Source organism: Lactuca saligna, chromosome 2 (assembly GCF_052625555.1).
Source record: "Lactuca saligna cultivar CGN05327 chromosome 2, ASM5262555v1, whole genome shotgun sequence".
Lineage (NCBI taxonomy): Eukaryota > Viridiplantae > Streptophyta > Magnoliopsida > Asterales > Asteraceae > Lactuca > Lactuca saligna.
The window spans coordinates 141,294,771-141,311,546 of NC_136418.1; the positions used below are offsets into that span (position 1 = coordinate 141,294,771).

The following is a 16,776-nucleotide window of genomic DNA, read 5'->3' on the forward strand; positions in this document are numbered from 1 at the left end:
ATCAAAAAAATGAGAAAACTGTGTAACGCGAAACGATTTTTATATTTATAATATTTATCTTAAAATAATTATATATTTATAATAGAATTCCATTATTCCTAAAAAAACATTTTAAGGTTTTATGATAATGGTTAATTGAGTCAAAGCTTGTCTCATGCTAGTAACAGGTATATCATATGTTAATTGTTAAATATGTTTTAGATCAGGTATATCATATGGTTTTTTTTTATATGTAAATAAAATTCTGTATAGTAAAACTGGTTTTGGGTTTTTTCCGGAAAAATTATGATACAAGAAAAAGCAATTTTGCAAAATATATTTGGTCATTGTGATTTGTGATAAAAATTTGTTAAAAAAAAATAGTTACTTTGTGTTATCTTATTATATACTTGCTTCTTTTGATCAATTTTGGACCAACTCTTCAAATTTTGTACTTGGAGGTTTCATCACTTGAATTTCATTTGATTTTATTTATGAAAAAAATGTAATATACAACTTGTTTTCATGTTTTGCATGATATTTTACTTAAAATAAAATTTTATTAAATAAAAACACAAAAACAAGCTTGAGAAGATCAATCGGGATTGTTTTTTTCCAGGTGAGAAATGAAGACTATTTTACTAGCACATGCGATGATGATGCACAAATTGTTCAAAATCTGGATCACAAATCTCTGATACAATTATTTTGTGATGAAAAATATTAAAAAGAGAAAGGTAAATGATCTTTTCAGCTCCTATGATACCAGTGTACCAAAACTTAAAAGCTTAAATGGTGCTTTTTTGGCATAGAAATATGAATGAACACTTCTACAAAGAACATAAGTATGCGTATGAGGTTAAGAAACTCTGCCATGATCTCCAAAGTTACCTGAATATGAGAAAAGAGCAAATGATTATGATTTCTTGTTACTCGTGTGAAAAAGAAATTAAAAAACAATATTAAAATAACGATTGCTAGTTATCAACATATAGAGAAACCTGTTCTTTTTTCCCTATTAAGTGCTATCTGGCTTAAACTGTTGTTTGGATAAAGGATGATTAAAAATATTTTTGGCACACTTGGGAAAATGGAAGGGAAAAATAAATTCACGGAAAGTTTGTAAAAGGTTAGGATTTCATGGGGAAAGTCTCATTTCCAAAAAAAATCTGTTAAATTGTTTTTCCTGCATAAATTCAAAAAGAAGCACTCATATATAACTTATCGGATTAAGGGGCTGTTTCTTTTTAACTTAACTGGCTTAGTGTGTTAAGCACTTAATATGGATTCAGCTATACATGGTTGTTTCTTTTTGACTTAATCTGGACACAATGACATAATGAGTTAAGTCAATTTTAGTTATGTCAAATACAAGTACAGTCAACTCCATTCAACTAAAATGAAATTAAACCAGTAGTATTGAACTAAACAGCATGTACAGAAAATAACTCTGATCTAAAACATGAAAAAACCATATGTTCATGTGATTCAAAATCAAATAAACGAGTTGCAACTTAACATTTAATTCAAGATTAGTATCTTCAAAACGGAAGTTTAAAATTGATTTTACCACAAGATTGTTCTGTTTGCAGCAATATGTGTGATGTGTAATCAACATTAACTCAAAGGTTCAAAAACACTTCTGACATCTTAAACATCAGTTCAAGATCATACATATGAAAGAACAGGATATCAGCTAATTAATTGATACTCTAAAGGATTTCAAATACAATTACCTCATTCCATAATGACTTTAGCCCCAATTGCCTTCATTTTCTCAATAATCTTCTCAGCTTCCTCTTTTGGTACCCCTTTCTTCAACAAGGTAGGAGCTTTCTCCACTAATTCTTTAGCCTCCTTCAAACCCAGATCAGTAAATGTTCTCACTTCCTTAATGATCTTAATCTTCGACCCAGCGTCAAATCCACCTTCAAGTTTCAAATCAAACGCTGTCTTCTCCGCCGCCTTCTCTTCCCCACCTTTCACCGAACCGCCGGCGCCTCCTTTCATTCCGGTCTTCAGCCCCATGCCGGGCATCATCACCGCCATAACCGGCATCTCATTTATACCCATTTTCTTCCTCATAACCTCAGTCAAGTCTGCGGATTCGAGCAACGTTAAATTCATTAGCTCGTTAACGATGTCCGAGACGCGACTGGACGGCGTTGAAGGGTTTGAATTTGATTGTTGTGGAGAAGCGCAGAATCCTCGGATGGTATGCAAATTGGTACATTGTGGGGGATGAGATTCAATCAAATTGAAGCTTCGAAACCCTAATAAACGAGATTGGTGACGTGAGAGGGATTGGGAAAGTCGTTGGCAGTAGTATTTCCTCATGTTAATAACCTTATTCTTGCGTGATCATGGAAAATATTGATGGGAAAAATGAAAAACCAGGAATGCAGGGTTTTAGACAAGATTTACAGTCCGACGGCGATAGGTTTTCAAGATTTGCATTAGGGAATATAAAAGTTAAAGGGGGCACTTTGTATTTCTGATAAAAAGCAGGGGATCTTTGGGTACTTTTTGATCTCTTATTTGTTACTGAATTATTTTTTTAAACCGTTAAAATGGCGTTTATAAAAAAGTATGTAGTTTTTATTTACATAGGAGTATATGATAAAAGTAGTTGGATATTTTTAAAATACGTAAAATTATATAAACAGATTTATTTAAAATATGTCATTGATTTAAAAAAAATGAAATTAATTTGCAAGATTATAAAAGATCTTTTTTGTTAAACATTGCTTGAAATAATTTTTGAATTTGAAGCTATTCGTTTTAATTAAAATCTAGAAACTTCTACCGACAAACAAAACTTTTTTTTTGTTAAACGCTACTACCGGAAGCTTCCAAAAGTTATGTGTCAAAGAAGTTTCTATTTTACTTTTAATATCACTATGGTTTAAATAACCATCTAACATTATGGAGCCGCACACTGTATCGTTAAGTCAAAAGTGTTTTGATAAAACTTGTGAGTATTTATGTATGATATTTATAAGTTAATTTGTTTTTTGAGTTTCTTATAATGTAGTTTTTTAAGAAAAATTGTTATATAATTTAATAACTTTATTAAAGATTTTTAATTTGTACAAATTAGTATTTTGTTTTCAAATTCATTTTCTAAATTACTTTATATATATTTATTTTTAAAATTGTAAGATTATAAACATGTAAAAAATCATTTTTTTTATATATTCATTTTACAAATTTGTAAATATAAACTAGTAGTAATTATTTTTTGTAAATTTCTTTTTGTCAAAAACATAATTAAAAAAAAGTTATAAATCATAGAAAGGTCGTTAAAAAAATACATTTATAGAGAAATAAGAGAATAATTAACAACAATTTTTAAGATGACTACTTCTTGATGTAATAAATACATAAATCGATTTTTATAGATATTTGAGATAGTTAGTTAACAAATTTGGTGTAAACTCGTTTATAATTATAACTTTAAATGTATTTTTATGTAATTTTATATTTTCTATCTAGTATCAATGATTTTACTTGGGATGAGTAAATGCACCACCTAGACCAAATCAAACCGGACCGATCCTACATTATACGGTACGGTTTCCGATTACATCAAATAGCTTAATATTGTTCTTGGTTCTAACCATTTTGATTCCACTGGACTGAATCAAGGCTAAAATGACATGTGCATCAAAACCATGTGCACCGAAACCACATATTTTCATCTTTGTCTTCAGTTTATGTTCTAACTTGAAATGGTTAATGACTTATAAGATTAATAAACTTCATCTCATGTACATATTCACTCATTTAAATTTGTTTGTATAATTATATTTAAATTTTTTGGTACACATGACCATTAGAAAGAAATTGTAGGTATTTTGTTTCTTAAGTTTTTTTTGTACACTTATGAACATCAAGTCTAATATAGTCATACTTGAATAAAGAAAAAAGTTTAATAGTTGTTTGTGTACAAAAAACAAGGTTAATTGTCATATGTGTACAAAAATTATATATAAATGATTAAACATGTACAAAAAAAATATAAATGACGATAAATTTTATTATTTTTATAATTTATAAGTCATTAACCCAACTTGAAACCACATCTTCGTATTTAATTTCTCTTTGTTTGATAAAAAAATTTTCTAATCAAACCTATTTTTTTTATAACTAAGAAAGAGTACAATCTCAACAAACCTATCATTTAAACTACAATCCTGAAACATACACAATCAACTAAAACTCCAAACATGGTTGCTTCTTTGATATGTAAACAACATAAAGCACTATAACTCTATAAGTTCAAACTCCATGAACATGATCCCACATAGGATTATTCCCAAACAATATAAATGCAATTTTGTCACAACAAATAGAGTCAAGAAACACACGCACATGTAGATCCAATGCTCTGACTCTCGTGGGGAACAACACTAGAATCTGGTTGGAGGGCAAAATAGGAAAAAGAAACGCCTTCCATTGTATATCACCATGAATAGGCCAAAAGGGTAATTACGTCCCATATTTTCTCTCACTTGTTCTTGAAGATCCTGAAGCCACTTCAGTAGGCTCACGTGTCCATGAAGCTTGACTTGTAAATACATCATTCGGATCATCCACCCGAAGGTACCCTGACCCGGACCCCCCTCCAACACCACTCACCTGATTTTTTAATCTTATTTTGTGTCAAAAAATATGAAACTTTTTTATTTTATTTTATTTTTTCATTTTCTTTTATATGTATAAAATTATTCACTTACAGTCTCCAAACATGCAGATAAAATTGTCATGCCCGGCAACGCATCAATCCCATGCTGCATTAATCAACAAAAGTTTATAAATTTTCATCAGAAAAATAAACAAAATAATGTTTCTATTTTTATAAAAAGACGAAATTAGACACATATGATGTATCCTACCTGTTTTTGTACTCGAGTCTTGTAAACAAAGCCACCACAGCAGAATAGTATTGAAATGACAACGAATCTGCTCCATTTACAATGTGTTTTGCATTAATAACACTAAAAAAGTAATTTTGCCCTTTGAAATATGCAATTTGTTAAAGGTATAAGTGCTGTGTAAATAGAGATAATTAAATTCACATACACACAGGAAAAAATTCCAAATAGAGCCCATCCTTTAGTAGAATCCCCTCCTTTATTTTGCCTAGATTCTGCAATGTTATGAAAAATCATGCATCAGATGACGCCACTATTGAGGGAGGGGCATTTTAGACATTTTGGTCAAACAGATAAGAAATTGAGTATTACCGCACATTTTTGTAAGAGTAAACTGAATAGGATCATAACCCTCCACTGGGATAGTTATATGAACCTCATATGGATCCTCACTGGTTTTTTCACCTGAAATTTTATAAAAAATTGAGTCATGATGAAATATAGAATAATAGATAATATATATATATATATATATATATATATATATATATATATATATATATATATATATATATATATATATAAAATAATTGTACATCTCCAATCGATGTTCAACAATGTTGGAGACAAAGTTGTAGGCGGAGTCCCGGTTGCCCCTGAACCAGACAAAGTAACCTCCAAACCGGTCTCTGGAGAAACCTTAAAAATTACAAACAATTAAAAAATTAAATTAAAATAGAATCCAATCAATGGAAACAAAAGAAAGTGGGTAGATATGAGTATATATATACATTTGTGGATGGTTTTTTTACTAAGTGTGAAAGGGATGCAATTGCTGTCATATAGAGTGATACATAACTCTGGTCTGTATCAAACCTGCAATAAAGTAAACAAAGGGTAAAATAGTAATTTACTAGAATTTAAGAACCAAAAAATGGAAGGACATCTACTTCTCACACCTGTAATCCTTATAAGCCTTTTCGTAACCGATTTGAGTCATGCCATTGTAAACCTATGAGGAGTTAAGCAGCGAGTCAAGGGTATAATAGTAATTTTTCCAACATAACTTTAAAATCAATCATATGATTTATAGAATATAATACAGTATCTTACAATTTCCCATGACCTTGGATGAAAACCCACTGTGAATCCTTCAAACACTCGTAAACCTGGTTTCTCACATGGAATTGCAAGTTCAACAATAATTCTGCATTCAAATATTAGAAATTAATAAAAAAAAAAATATATTAGCATGTAGGAGTGAAAAAATTAGTGCCAATGAAAAACACAAGTTTTGCTAGAGAAAACCTGCAATCTGACTCAAGTGTAACATTGCATACACATTCAAGTCCACCTGAGAATTGGGTACAATTTTTTTATTTAAAAAACATGCAAATATCTTTAGAACATTTAAAAAGTTTTAAATTCAGAGAAAAAAAAAAAAAAACTCACATACCTTTGCAACGCCCATTTGGGCAATCACCACATATGATGTTTACTTGAGCTGTACGCCCCCTTTTGTCAAGACTTAATTCACAGTGTTGAAGATCACCATTATAAAATTCCTAATGCATAAAAAAAACCACTATTATTAATCAAACATATTGAATAACAAAATTTCATGAATGAGATATAAAGATTCTCAAATTCAGCTTACTTGAACAAAATCATAACGTCCTGAACCAGCAACAAAATAATTGAAGTCATCAAATCTGCCAAAAGCAACATACCCCTGCAGTAAGCTCACACATTTACAATTTTGCCATCATGTTTATAATAAGTATAATACATTTTAATCATTAAACAAAGTATGATGAGTCACCGGTTGTGATCTTGTTTCCACATCTTTGCAGAATCGTATTGCATAATCAGTATCCTAAATACAATGAAAACAAGATCAATATGTACAAAAGAAACTATCCCAAATTAAAACAACTAGAATGATATCAAGGTCAATATGTACAAAAGGAAATTACCACTCCATCATACTCAATAGGGTGTCCAAACCAGCTACTCTGTATAATATGTTAGAGAAAACAAACTTTTTTTTGTCACCAAGTAATACAGAATTTAATTCCAAATTGCAGTTAGTTGAGGAGGATACAAAATCATGAATGTGGCTAGAATTGTCAAGAGCATAGCAACTGGTTGCAGGTACAACCACAGAACCAACGATGCCTGTTTGATAGAGGAAAGCTGGAAATGAAACGAGAAAACGAAGTTGTCATTTAAAAAAAGAACAAAATCGATATACATTCAACAGTTTGTTTCTTAATTCTTACAGAGACGAGTAAATAACTACTAATTCATCAATTACCTGTAAAAAGGGAAAAGAAAAAACTGATCTGGAGCTTCATACTAACAGAAGGAGAAGGAAGAGACTGTAAGTAAGACATCGACATATCTTGAAGCGAAAGGCATTTAGTTTTATGTAAGGTAATGGATTTGAGATTTAAAAGGAACATATACCTGGTTTCTATGCACAAACTGATCGCGAATAACGAATTACAGGAGGCAGGCAAGCGAATATTACAATGGCATTTGAATCATCGAACACCTGAAGATAACTATGACAGTTACCCTGAAGTTCAACAACGACGGTTTTGTATTATTTTGGGTTTTGCAAGTTATTAGGGTTCGAATCTAGGGGTTCAATTCCGATGAAGGATCAAATGTATAATAAACTAGTAAACACTATTATTTCATTTTTAGGGATCTTACACAAAAACATTTTAATTTTAATTATTATACTCTATTCCACTCAATAAAAACCATCTGTTTTTTTTTTTCTTTGAATAATTTCAGATATAACCACTGCAACCTTTTATTTTCCTTGTCCGTTTAATATGTGCTAAAAGCCTAAAACTAACATAATTTTTTCATTTATTTGTCAGGTATGTATTCAATGAAAACTTATTCTGTTTCTTAAAATGATTTTTGTAGTTGTCCGCTATACATACAAGCTAAACAGATAAATTAAAAATCATTTTAGAAAATTAAATGTTATTTTGAAAATCACATGTAATGTTATGTAAGTTAAAAAGAAATCATGTCAACTTTTATACATGCTAAACTATAAATAACAAGTCCTTATAAAAATTTTAAATTTCGAAAATCAAATAAATTTTATTAAACAAAAAATATTTTTTATAATTAACCGATAAAAACTAAAATATATTGACAAATGAATATTGTCCTTTGTATTAGAGAAAATGATTCAGAAGGGTAACAAACTATCGTTTTTGTTCATATTTGGTTAATTTTTTTGTACGCTATTTGTTAGAGGTATCAAATCCAACAAATTATAAGGATACAATAGACTTCAAATACACTACTTTAATGTACTAAAAAATATTACAAAGCAAGCAGAGTCGAACCACAGATATACGATATAAAAATCTATACCTCTTTGCGCAAGGTACTTTGGTTACAAATGGAGTTTTGTTTGCAAAAGTTAAATAATGAAAACAACAATTTACTTTAAGAACACTAGCCGTCTACCCGCGCAAAGCGGCGGGGCACGTGAGTTCTTTCGGTGATATGTTTCCATTACAAAATTGTTATGTTAAAAAAAAGTACATGTTGAAGACAATATAATCAAACTATGGTGTTATTTGTTACATCATGCATCAAATAACCAATAAAAAGCAACCAGTCAAGACGACACAAAATATTAATCGTGCAATACTTCTTTATACACCACATTTGCTGTATAAACCCCATCACCTTTTGAATTTTCGTTAGGCTTTACTAATACTTTTGTATTGCAACGTGAAACCCCTCTGGACAATGCAACATAAAGTTGTCCATGCGAGAATACTGGTTCTGGAAGATAGATACCTACATATGGAATTGTTTGTCCCTGAGCTTTATTGATTGTCATTGCAAAGCACAATCGAATAGGAAACTGTTTCCTCATTAGAGGATCGATGGTTGCTACTAATTGCTTGTAACTGGTATTGGTTTCATATCGATGGATGTGGATTCACATATGAAATCAATTGTGTTCGCATCTATGAAATCAGTTCTCATATGACATCAATTGAGTTCGCATTTGGTTTTGTGGGTCAAAACAGTTCGCATAAGAAGTTCACGATTTGTTTGAGGTTAATTGATTTTGATTTCGCAAGCTTGGAGTCGGAGATCTGGATTGTGTTCGCATCTATAGAATGCGAGGAGAATTTAATGGTGATATTCAGTTCGCATTTGGTGACACAAGTACGTGGTTGATGATTTTTGGTTGGTTCGCATTTGAAATTAGTGGGTTTCGCATTTGGCTTCGTATCTGGGTTTCTCAAACAACTGAAATGCGAATATGAGACAATTGATTAATTTCTCAGTTAATGCGATGAAATGCGAATGAACTCAAAGACGGATGGATGCAAGATGCGAAGAATTTGAATGAAAATGCGAAGTTTTTAATGTATAAATGCGAATTGGGGAAGAAAGCTTAGAGTTTCGCATTTGGCACCTGATCTTTTCAAGAAATAATATAAGTGGTCCAACTTCGCAAAATGGGGTCATTTAATCAGAAAATCGATCATTCTTCAAATATGACATTTAATCAGAAAATCGATCTAAAAATGAGACATTTGGTGTTTATCGATTTTTCAGGGTCGACGGGTTGTATGAAAAGCGAAGGCTGAGTAATTGAAAATTAGAGGATCGATGGTTGCTACTAATTGCTTGCAACTGGTATTGGTTTCATATCGATGGATGTGGATTCGCATATGAAATCAATTGTGTTCGCATCTATGAAATCAGTTCGCATATGACATCAATTGAGTTCGCATTTGGTTTTGTGGGTCAAAACAGTTCGCATAAGAAGTTCACGATTTGTTTGAGGTTAATTGATTTTGATTTCACAAGCTTGGAGTCGGAGATCTGGATTGTGTTCGCATCTATGGAATGCGAGGAGAATTTAATGGTGATATTCAGTTCGCATTTGGTGACACAAGTACGTGGTTGATGATTTTTGGTTGGTTCGCATTTGAAATCAGTGGGTTTCGCATTTGGGTTCGTATCTGGGTTTCTCAAACAACTGAAATGCGAATATGAGACAACTGATTAATTTCTCAGTTAATGCGATGAAATGCGAATGAACTCAAAGACGGATGGATGCAAGATGCGAAGAATTTGAATGAAAATGCGAAGTTTTTAATGTATAAATGCGAATTGGGGAAGAAAGCTTAGAGTTTCGCATTTGGCACCTGATCTTTTCAAGAAATAATATAAGTGGTCCAACTTCGCAAAATGGGGTCATTTAATCAGAAAATCGATCATTCTTCAAATATGACATTTAATCAGAAAATCGATCTAAAAATGAGACATTTGGTGTTTATCGATTTTTCAGGGTCGACGGGTTGTATGAAAAGCGAAGGCTGAGTAATTGAAAATTAGAGGATCGATGGTTGTTGCTACTAATTGCTTGTAACTGGTATTGGTTTCATATCGATGGATGTGGATTCGCATATGAAATCAATTGTGTTCGCATCTATGAAATCAGTTCGCATATGACATCAATTGAGTTCGCATTTGGTTTTGTGGGTCAAAACAGTTCGCATAAGAAGTTCACGATTTGTTTGAGGTTAATTGATTTTGATTTCGCAAGCTTGGAGTCGGAGATCTGGATTGTGTTCGCATCTATGGAATGCGAGGAGAATTTAATGGTGATATTCAGTTCGCATTTGGTGACACAAGTACGTGGTTGATGATTTTTGGTTGGTTCGCATTTGAAATCAGTGGGTTTCGCATTTGGGTTCGTATCTGGGTTTCTCAAACAACTGAAATGCGAATATGAGACAACTGATTAATTTCTCAGTTAATGCGATGAAATGCGAATGAACTCAAAGACGGATGGATGCAAGATGCGAAGAATTTGAATGAAAATGCGAAGTTTTTAATGTATAAATGCGAATTGGGGAAGAAAGCTTAGAGTTTCGCATTTGGCACCTGATCTTTTCAAGAAATAATATAAGTGGTCCAACTTCGCAAAATGGGGTCATAAAAAGACAAAAGTGCAGAATTTTCATTTCGCATCCCTGTAGTCTTCGCAAAATGGAAAATTTTACCCAGTTTCGCATTTGGGGTAAATTTTTTTGAGAAATTGGAATATTTTCAAACTTTTTTTCTTAAAAAAAACACATTGTCTTCGTCTAAGAGAGGGAGAAAAACGATTAGGGTTTATAAGGGAAATACTTCATGGCAGTGGGATTTATAGCAGGGTTTATAAGGTGGAGAGAACAAACACACGTCTGCTATGAGATATTTTAATCAGCTGCAAATGCAACATTTAAAGGATATTTGTTGAAGCGTATTAGGATGAAAAGGTTTTAAATTTTGAATGACCATGAAATTAGGATTTTGCTGAGAAATATAAGGAATCAAAACAAATTTAAAATTTAATATTATTTTATTAATGGTTGTTTGTAATATTAGCTTAATCGTTTGTACGTCTTAAAAAAATAATATTATTATATTCAATCTATTTATAGAAATAGTTAGATTTCTTTTATAAGTAGTAAAGATATAGAAAATGAATTAGGTTTGTAAACAATTTGTTGGAATGGTTTTAGTTGTAGTTCTAGTTCCCAGTGTTGCCATTTAACTTGATTATGACTTGATGTAATTCATGATTGTTATTCTAAGTTAGTACTGAAACATATTAACACGCTTTACTACCTCTCGCTTGCCAAATTATCTATCCAAAACACGCTCTTTAACTAGACCTAACTTTACTAATTCAATTTAAATACGCTCTTAGATTGTATAAAAAAACTGCATTAAGTTTTGTACAAGTTTCCTAACAATGTTAATTTCTTCTCATGCACTCGGAAGTGTGAAAACATGTGATATATATCCTACAATATGAAAAATGGTTATGATTAACAACTTTTAAAACACCCATTTTTCCCAAATAGGTGTATCAGTTTCATGTATAATGGTATTGATCTCTCGTATGCCAAAGACCTCCGAAATCCTTTCTAATCTTAGCCAAGCTAAGTAAATTCATACCCACATCATCGATATGGGTCTTTATCAATGTTGTTAAGTAATCACAAAACTAGTTCGTGCGTTGACTACGAAATGTGACGTCCCTATGGACCCATACCCCATCCAAGCCATTCACCAAGTTAAGCGCCCAAACCCATTTTTGTTAACAGCTTTGATACGTGGTTACTCTATATGGAGTCTGTAATTAACGTTTTATAATTTGATATGACGACAAGGGATTGGTTGTGTGTCGTTTACATTCACAACTTTATTGAAAGTTTGTAGTGTTGTTGGTGGGGTTAGTTAGGGTATGTAGATTCACGGGGAGGTTACAAGCAGGGGCAGATCCCTTTGAGGGCCAGAGGGGGGCCATGGCCTCCCCGTTTTTCAACCTACTTATACTTGTTTATGCATAAATTTAAATTATTTCTTGCATATTAAAAAAATGAAGCTTTGGAGAGACTTGAAATGAACAGGACAACTAGAAAAATACAAACAAGAAGTTTTGTGAATAACTAAAAATCCTAATATGAAGGAAACGGATACACCAAAAATAAATTCTGAAATTTTAAACTATTTGGTAACCATAAAAGAAAAAAAGAAATAAAGAGAGAGAGAGAGAGAGAGAGAGAGAGAGAACTAAGAAGTCTCGAAAGAATGTAACTGAAGCACCACTCTTCTCTTCGTCTCCGTTAATGTCGATTTCCTCCCCGGTCTCGTCGTCTTATGCGAGCTCCGATCTCTGCGACTCAAATGTGTACTGGTTTTTGTTAACCTTTGCAGCTTCACTTACTTGTAAGTCCACAATACATACATGTTCCTTTTCGTTGGCTGCTTTAGGGTTTTTTTTTTTTTTTTTTTTTTTTTTTTTTAATTGTATAGCGATGTTAAGGTGAGTCAAAGAGTACAACATATTGCATGTGTATCTATATATGAATTGCTTTTTCTATTAAACAAAAGAAAAACACTCTCTCTTGTGCATCCTATATTAGCTTTTGATTTTTTCTTTGAATATGTTAGTGATAAGTGGAAATATTGTTAATATTTTAAAAAAAATATATAAGATAGTAAATGTCTTTAGTAAAACATGTATAAACCATTTAGTTATGTTCACTTTTTTTTAATCTCTATCTTGTGTTACTGTTTAATGTATATATGATTTGAGGATATATGATTTGAGGAGATTATAAAAATATATTAGAAAACCGTTTAGAAAAAAATTATTAGGGTCTTTTCTCAATAAGAAAAAACTAAAACATTAAGATGTGTAAACCTAATTGTCGATTATTAATTCAACTAGACTCAAAAATCTAGTTGGTAATTGTTAGAAACCGATTAATAAACAAAAAAGCATAAGGGTTTTATGACATGCTACGATTTAAATAAAAGTAACTTTGTTTATACTATTTTGTTTTGTAGTTTTGGTTCTGGCCCCTCATTTTAGTACTTGTGCTCTTTTTACTTTTCATTTGTATGTGGGTAATACTTTGATTGACATATACGTTAGATGTGAGTTCTTGGATATTACTCGTAAAGTGTTGGATGAAATGATGTAAAGAAATGAAATCTCATGGACGTCGTTAATTGTGGCTTATGCGAGACATGGGAACATGGAAGAAACAAGTGAGTTGTTCGAAGGACCGCCTACAAAATGTTCATGGGATTTTTACAAACTGCCAAGCCAAGGGAGGCTTTGGACTACTTTGACAAAAGGCAAGAGGCTTAAGTCAAAACAGACGAGGTTAGCTAGTGTCATTTAAGCTTGTGCCCAATTAGTGAATTAGGTGCAACGAAGTATGCCAAATATTGGGGTCGTGAAATTGTTGAAAAAGCTTCATCCTAAAAGTTTCTTTTTATCTTTTTAATCCATTATATTATAATAGGAACTTAACTTAATTGATCGTATAATATTACAAATCAGGAACCAAACATACAAAACCATATCCCCAGCTGCATGCCTTGTGTATCACTCACACACCAAACCCACAAGGCAGATTATTGTATCTACTATATCGTGTCATAAATACATGCATCATACATGATTAATTATACATGTAGACATCAAACAATTACTGCTGACTCCCTGATAACTTCTCCTTTATTTGCTCCATCAGTCCCTTTTTCTCATACCCTTCATCCTCCCCCTCATATCCAACGCCACCGCCGGTTTCAACGGTGGTTGTGGTTGAAGGGTCCTGCTCATCTCCACCAGGCAGCTTCTCCTTGATCTTCTCAACCACACCTTTCTTCTTCCTTCGTCCTCCCTCACCATCATCCTCCGACTGCACAATCAAACACAACGTTAGTTATTGATTTTAAAGTCTTAGAAGGTTTAAGATGATGTATATACATTTCACTTACAGAGCTGGAATTGCCACTGCCGGAAAGGTGGAGGATTCCCCCGGCACCGGCGAAATTATGTTTCCCTTGTTCATGGACGTGACCATGAGCAGCTCCCGTTCCGATGGTGTTAGTTTTTGTAGCTTCGATATCTTCATCATGACCTACGGCTGTTGACTGCAGTGGGTTGTGGGCTTGCTCGTCGGTGTGGTGACCCTCTTCATGACCGTATTGTGCCATTACTTCCGGTGAAAAAGATTGTTATAAAGTACGAGTGATTATGCAGAACGTGCAAACAAACAGATGATTATAGTGGGAAAGTCGATGGGATTTGAGATGGGTGCACTCGGGATTATATAGTGTCATAAGGACTAGGGAGTAGTACACGTTCAGAGGTAGGGGTGAGCAAACCCAAACCAAAAAACCGAAAAACCAATTAAAACCGATGAAACCGAAACTGAAAAAACCGAAACCGAAACAAAACCGACGGTTAGGGTTTGGTATTTTTAAAAACCGAAAAAACGGGTTCGGTTTCGGTTTTTACCTAGAAACCGACCCATACTTAAAACTGACAAACCACCCCAAGAAACCAATCCATTCAACCCAAGTAACCACCCATACTTGATTGTGTTTTGGTTGTAACAGCTTACTTCGAGCTTTGGTTGTAACTTGTAATAGATTATTTATTGTAAGACTTATGTTTTTTGAAGTATTTAATTTCAATTTAGTGTTTTTTGAAGTACTTAGCTTCTAGTTTCCTTTATAAAAAATGGGTTAAAATCCAAACCCCATGGATTTAAACCCAGAACCCGTGAATATATATATGGGTTGAACCTAAGAAACCGAAAAACCGCCCAAACCGATCTCAGAACCCAAGAAATCGAACCGACCAGAAACCGATGTTATTGGGTTCTAAAAACCAGAAACCGACCATTTATGGGTTGGGTTGGGTTTAGATCCAAAACCGACCCATGTACGGTCCTAATTAAAGGAGTTCACGAGTATCTCGCACAAGTTTGGGTTAGCCCATTTTGTTAAAAGTGTTTGTTTTTAATAAGGTGATATCGGCTTCAATCTAAACATGTTATAACTATCATTCTAAAAAAAAAAAAAAAAAAAAAAAAAAAAAAAAAAAAAAAAAGTATCTTATTCTATGAATTTAAGTTATTTTTATTCTTATAATTCGACTAGTTTTAACCGACATTTTCAATATTTAACTTTTATAATAGTTTTTATATTTTATTATAAATTCATTTATTTATTAGTTTTTTTTTTTATAAATATACAAAAGTTTAAGTAAACTAAGATGGTTTTAAATGGTGATGAATAACAGAGTAAAGTAGTAATTTTTGTTTTCTTGTTTTTCGTTTCTTTGTTTTATGCTGGTTCAAAATTTTATATTTATTTCTTTTATTTTTATTTTTATTTGTGTAGCTGTCATCGTACTTTTTGATATGTTTGAGATCGAAAGAAGACAAAACGTATACGTTTTCTTCTTTTATATGGGTACTATTTGGTACCATTGGAAAAAAAATGACAAAAGAAAACTAGCCTAACTTTATTTTATTTTAGATCAATATTTATTTTGTTATTTATCTTTAACAATTATTTCTCGTTTTATTTTTTATTTCATATGAATCAATATTTATTTATAATCTTTGCGTTAAATATACAATTATTTATTGAGTAAATTACACAAATCGTTTTTCATATAAATATCAAAATACACTTTCAGTCTTTATTTTTAAAAATTAATTTGATACATCTCTCATTTGTTTATAACTAACACGTTTCGTCTCTTATATGCGGTTTTGTTGAAAGTTTAGTCCATATTTGGTATGAAATAACCATAATGTTCTTTGTGTATTTATTTTCTAATTCTTATTCTTATATATATTAAAGAAAGACCATTGTTAGGAACAGTACCTAACCAGGATATTGTTCCTCGGTTCACTTCCTCAACCATGGTAACCGCCCCATCACCGTTTATCTATGTTTACTCACCGGTCACCGCCTCCCTCGCCCAATCACATACACTTGCTTCCACCGCTTTCTATTTCTTGTATCTGCCTCACTCTTTTGGAGACGATCACTCTCCAGTTCCTTCCATTCCCTACCCGCCTCCAAACCACCGCCTCACTCTTAGGAATAGTGAACTACTTTATATAGATATTAAAGGATGACCATTCTTAGGAATAGTGTACTAGGTGTTCTTTTGGCATAAATGGTCATTTGTTTATGGATGTGTTTACAGTTGGTTTTGGTTTTTATTATGGGCATTTTATGTCATTTTGTATATTCTTGATGGATACGTGTTCTTCCACCACTGCCACTTTCCGACAGGATTCCATACGCGGTTTCGTCCATTTGTTTCTTTTTCGTCTCAGTTCCACCTCCAATCTAAACCAATAGACGTTTGATTTGTGTCGATGAGTCGGTGAACTCTCCCAACAAAAGCCCTGATTCTCTCAGATCCTTTCTATTTTCTTTCCCCATCCCACTGTTCTTTCCGATCACATATCTATTTTGTGTCCACTGAAGCGGCGTTCCTCATCACGTATCTATTTAGTGTTTGATTTCGCTTTTC

General features: G+C 32.3%; 3 protein-coding genes across 6 annotated transcripts; all 3 read right to left on the bottom strand.

Moving 5' to 3' along the window:
* Positions 1–565: 565 nt before the first annotated feature.
* LOC145031857 (uncharacterized) lies at positions 566–2,429 on the bottom strand. Its single transcript, XM_078980499.1, has 2 exons — positions 1,716–2,429; positions 566–870 (listed from the first exon to the last, which is right to left on the bottom strand). The coding sequence occupies exon 1, from the start codon at positions 2,314–2,316 to the stop codon at positions 1,717–1,719; it is 600 nt and encodes a 199-aa protein (XP_078836625.1). The 5' UTR covers positions 2,317–2,429; the 3' UTR covers positions 566–870; position 1,716.
* Positions 2,430–4,195: 1,766 nt separating this feature from the next.
* On the bottom strand, positions 4,196–7,539 carry LOC145031856 (G-protein coupled receptor). Of its 4 annotated transcripts, none has more exons than XM_078980496.1 (17): positions 7,326–7,539; positions 7,174–7,237; positions 6,961–7,052; positions 6,833–6,871; positions 6,679–6,732; positions 6,514–6,588; positions 6,313–6,421; positions 6,165–6,210; positions 5,970–6,063; positions 5,816–5,868; positions 5,648–5,732; positions 5,453–5,555; positions 5,229–5,321; positions 5,065–5,131; positions 4,878–4,944; positions 4,719–4,772; positions 4,196–4,620 (listed from the first exon to the last, which is right to left on the bottom strand). In XM_078980496.1, the coding sequence occupies exons 2-17, from the start codon at positions 7,211–7,213 to the stop codon at positions 4,471–4,473; spliced, it is 1,221 nt and encodes a 406-aa protein (XP_078836622.1). In that variant the 5' UTR covers positions 7,214–7,237; positions 7,326–7,539; the 3' UTR covers positions 4,196–4,470. The 4 variants fall into 4 exon arrangements, with proteins under 4 accessions (XP_078836622.1, XP_078836621.1, XP_078836624.1 ...); XM_078980495.1 differs by having other exon boundaries at positions 7,174–7,214; positions 7,326–7,538; XM_078980498.1 differs by lacking the exons at positions 6,961–7,052; positions 7,174–7,237; positions 7,326–7,539 and having other exon boundaries at positions 6,514–6,568.
* Positions 7,540–13,736: 6,197 nt separating this feature from the next.
* On the bottom strand, positions 13,737–14,530 carry LOC145031858 (uncharacterized). Its single transcript, XM_078980500.1, has 2 exons — positions 14,211–14,530; positions 13,737–14,131 (listed from the first exon to the last, which is right to left on the bottom strand). The coding sequence occupies exons 1-2, from the start codon at positions 14,427–14,429 to the stop codon at positions 13,919–13,921; spliced, it is 432 nt and encodes a 143-aa protein (XP_078836626.1). The 5' UTR covers positions 14,430–14,530; the 3' UTR covers positions 13,737–13,918.
* Positions 14,531–16,776: the final 2,246 nt, after the last annotated feature.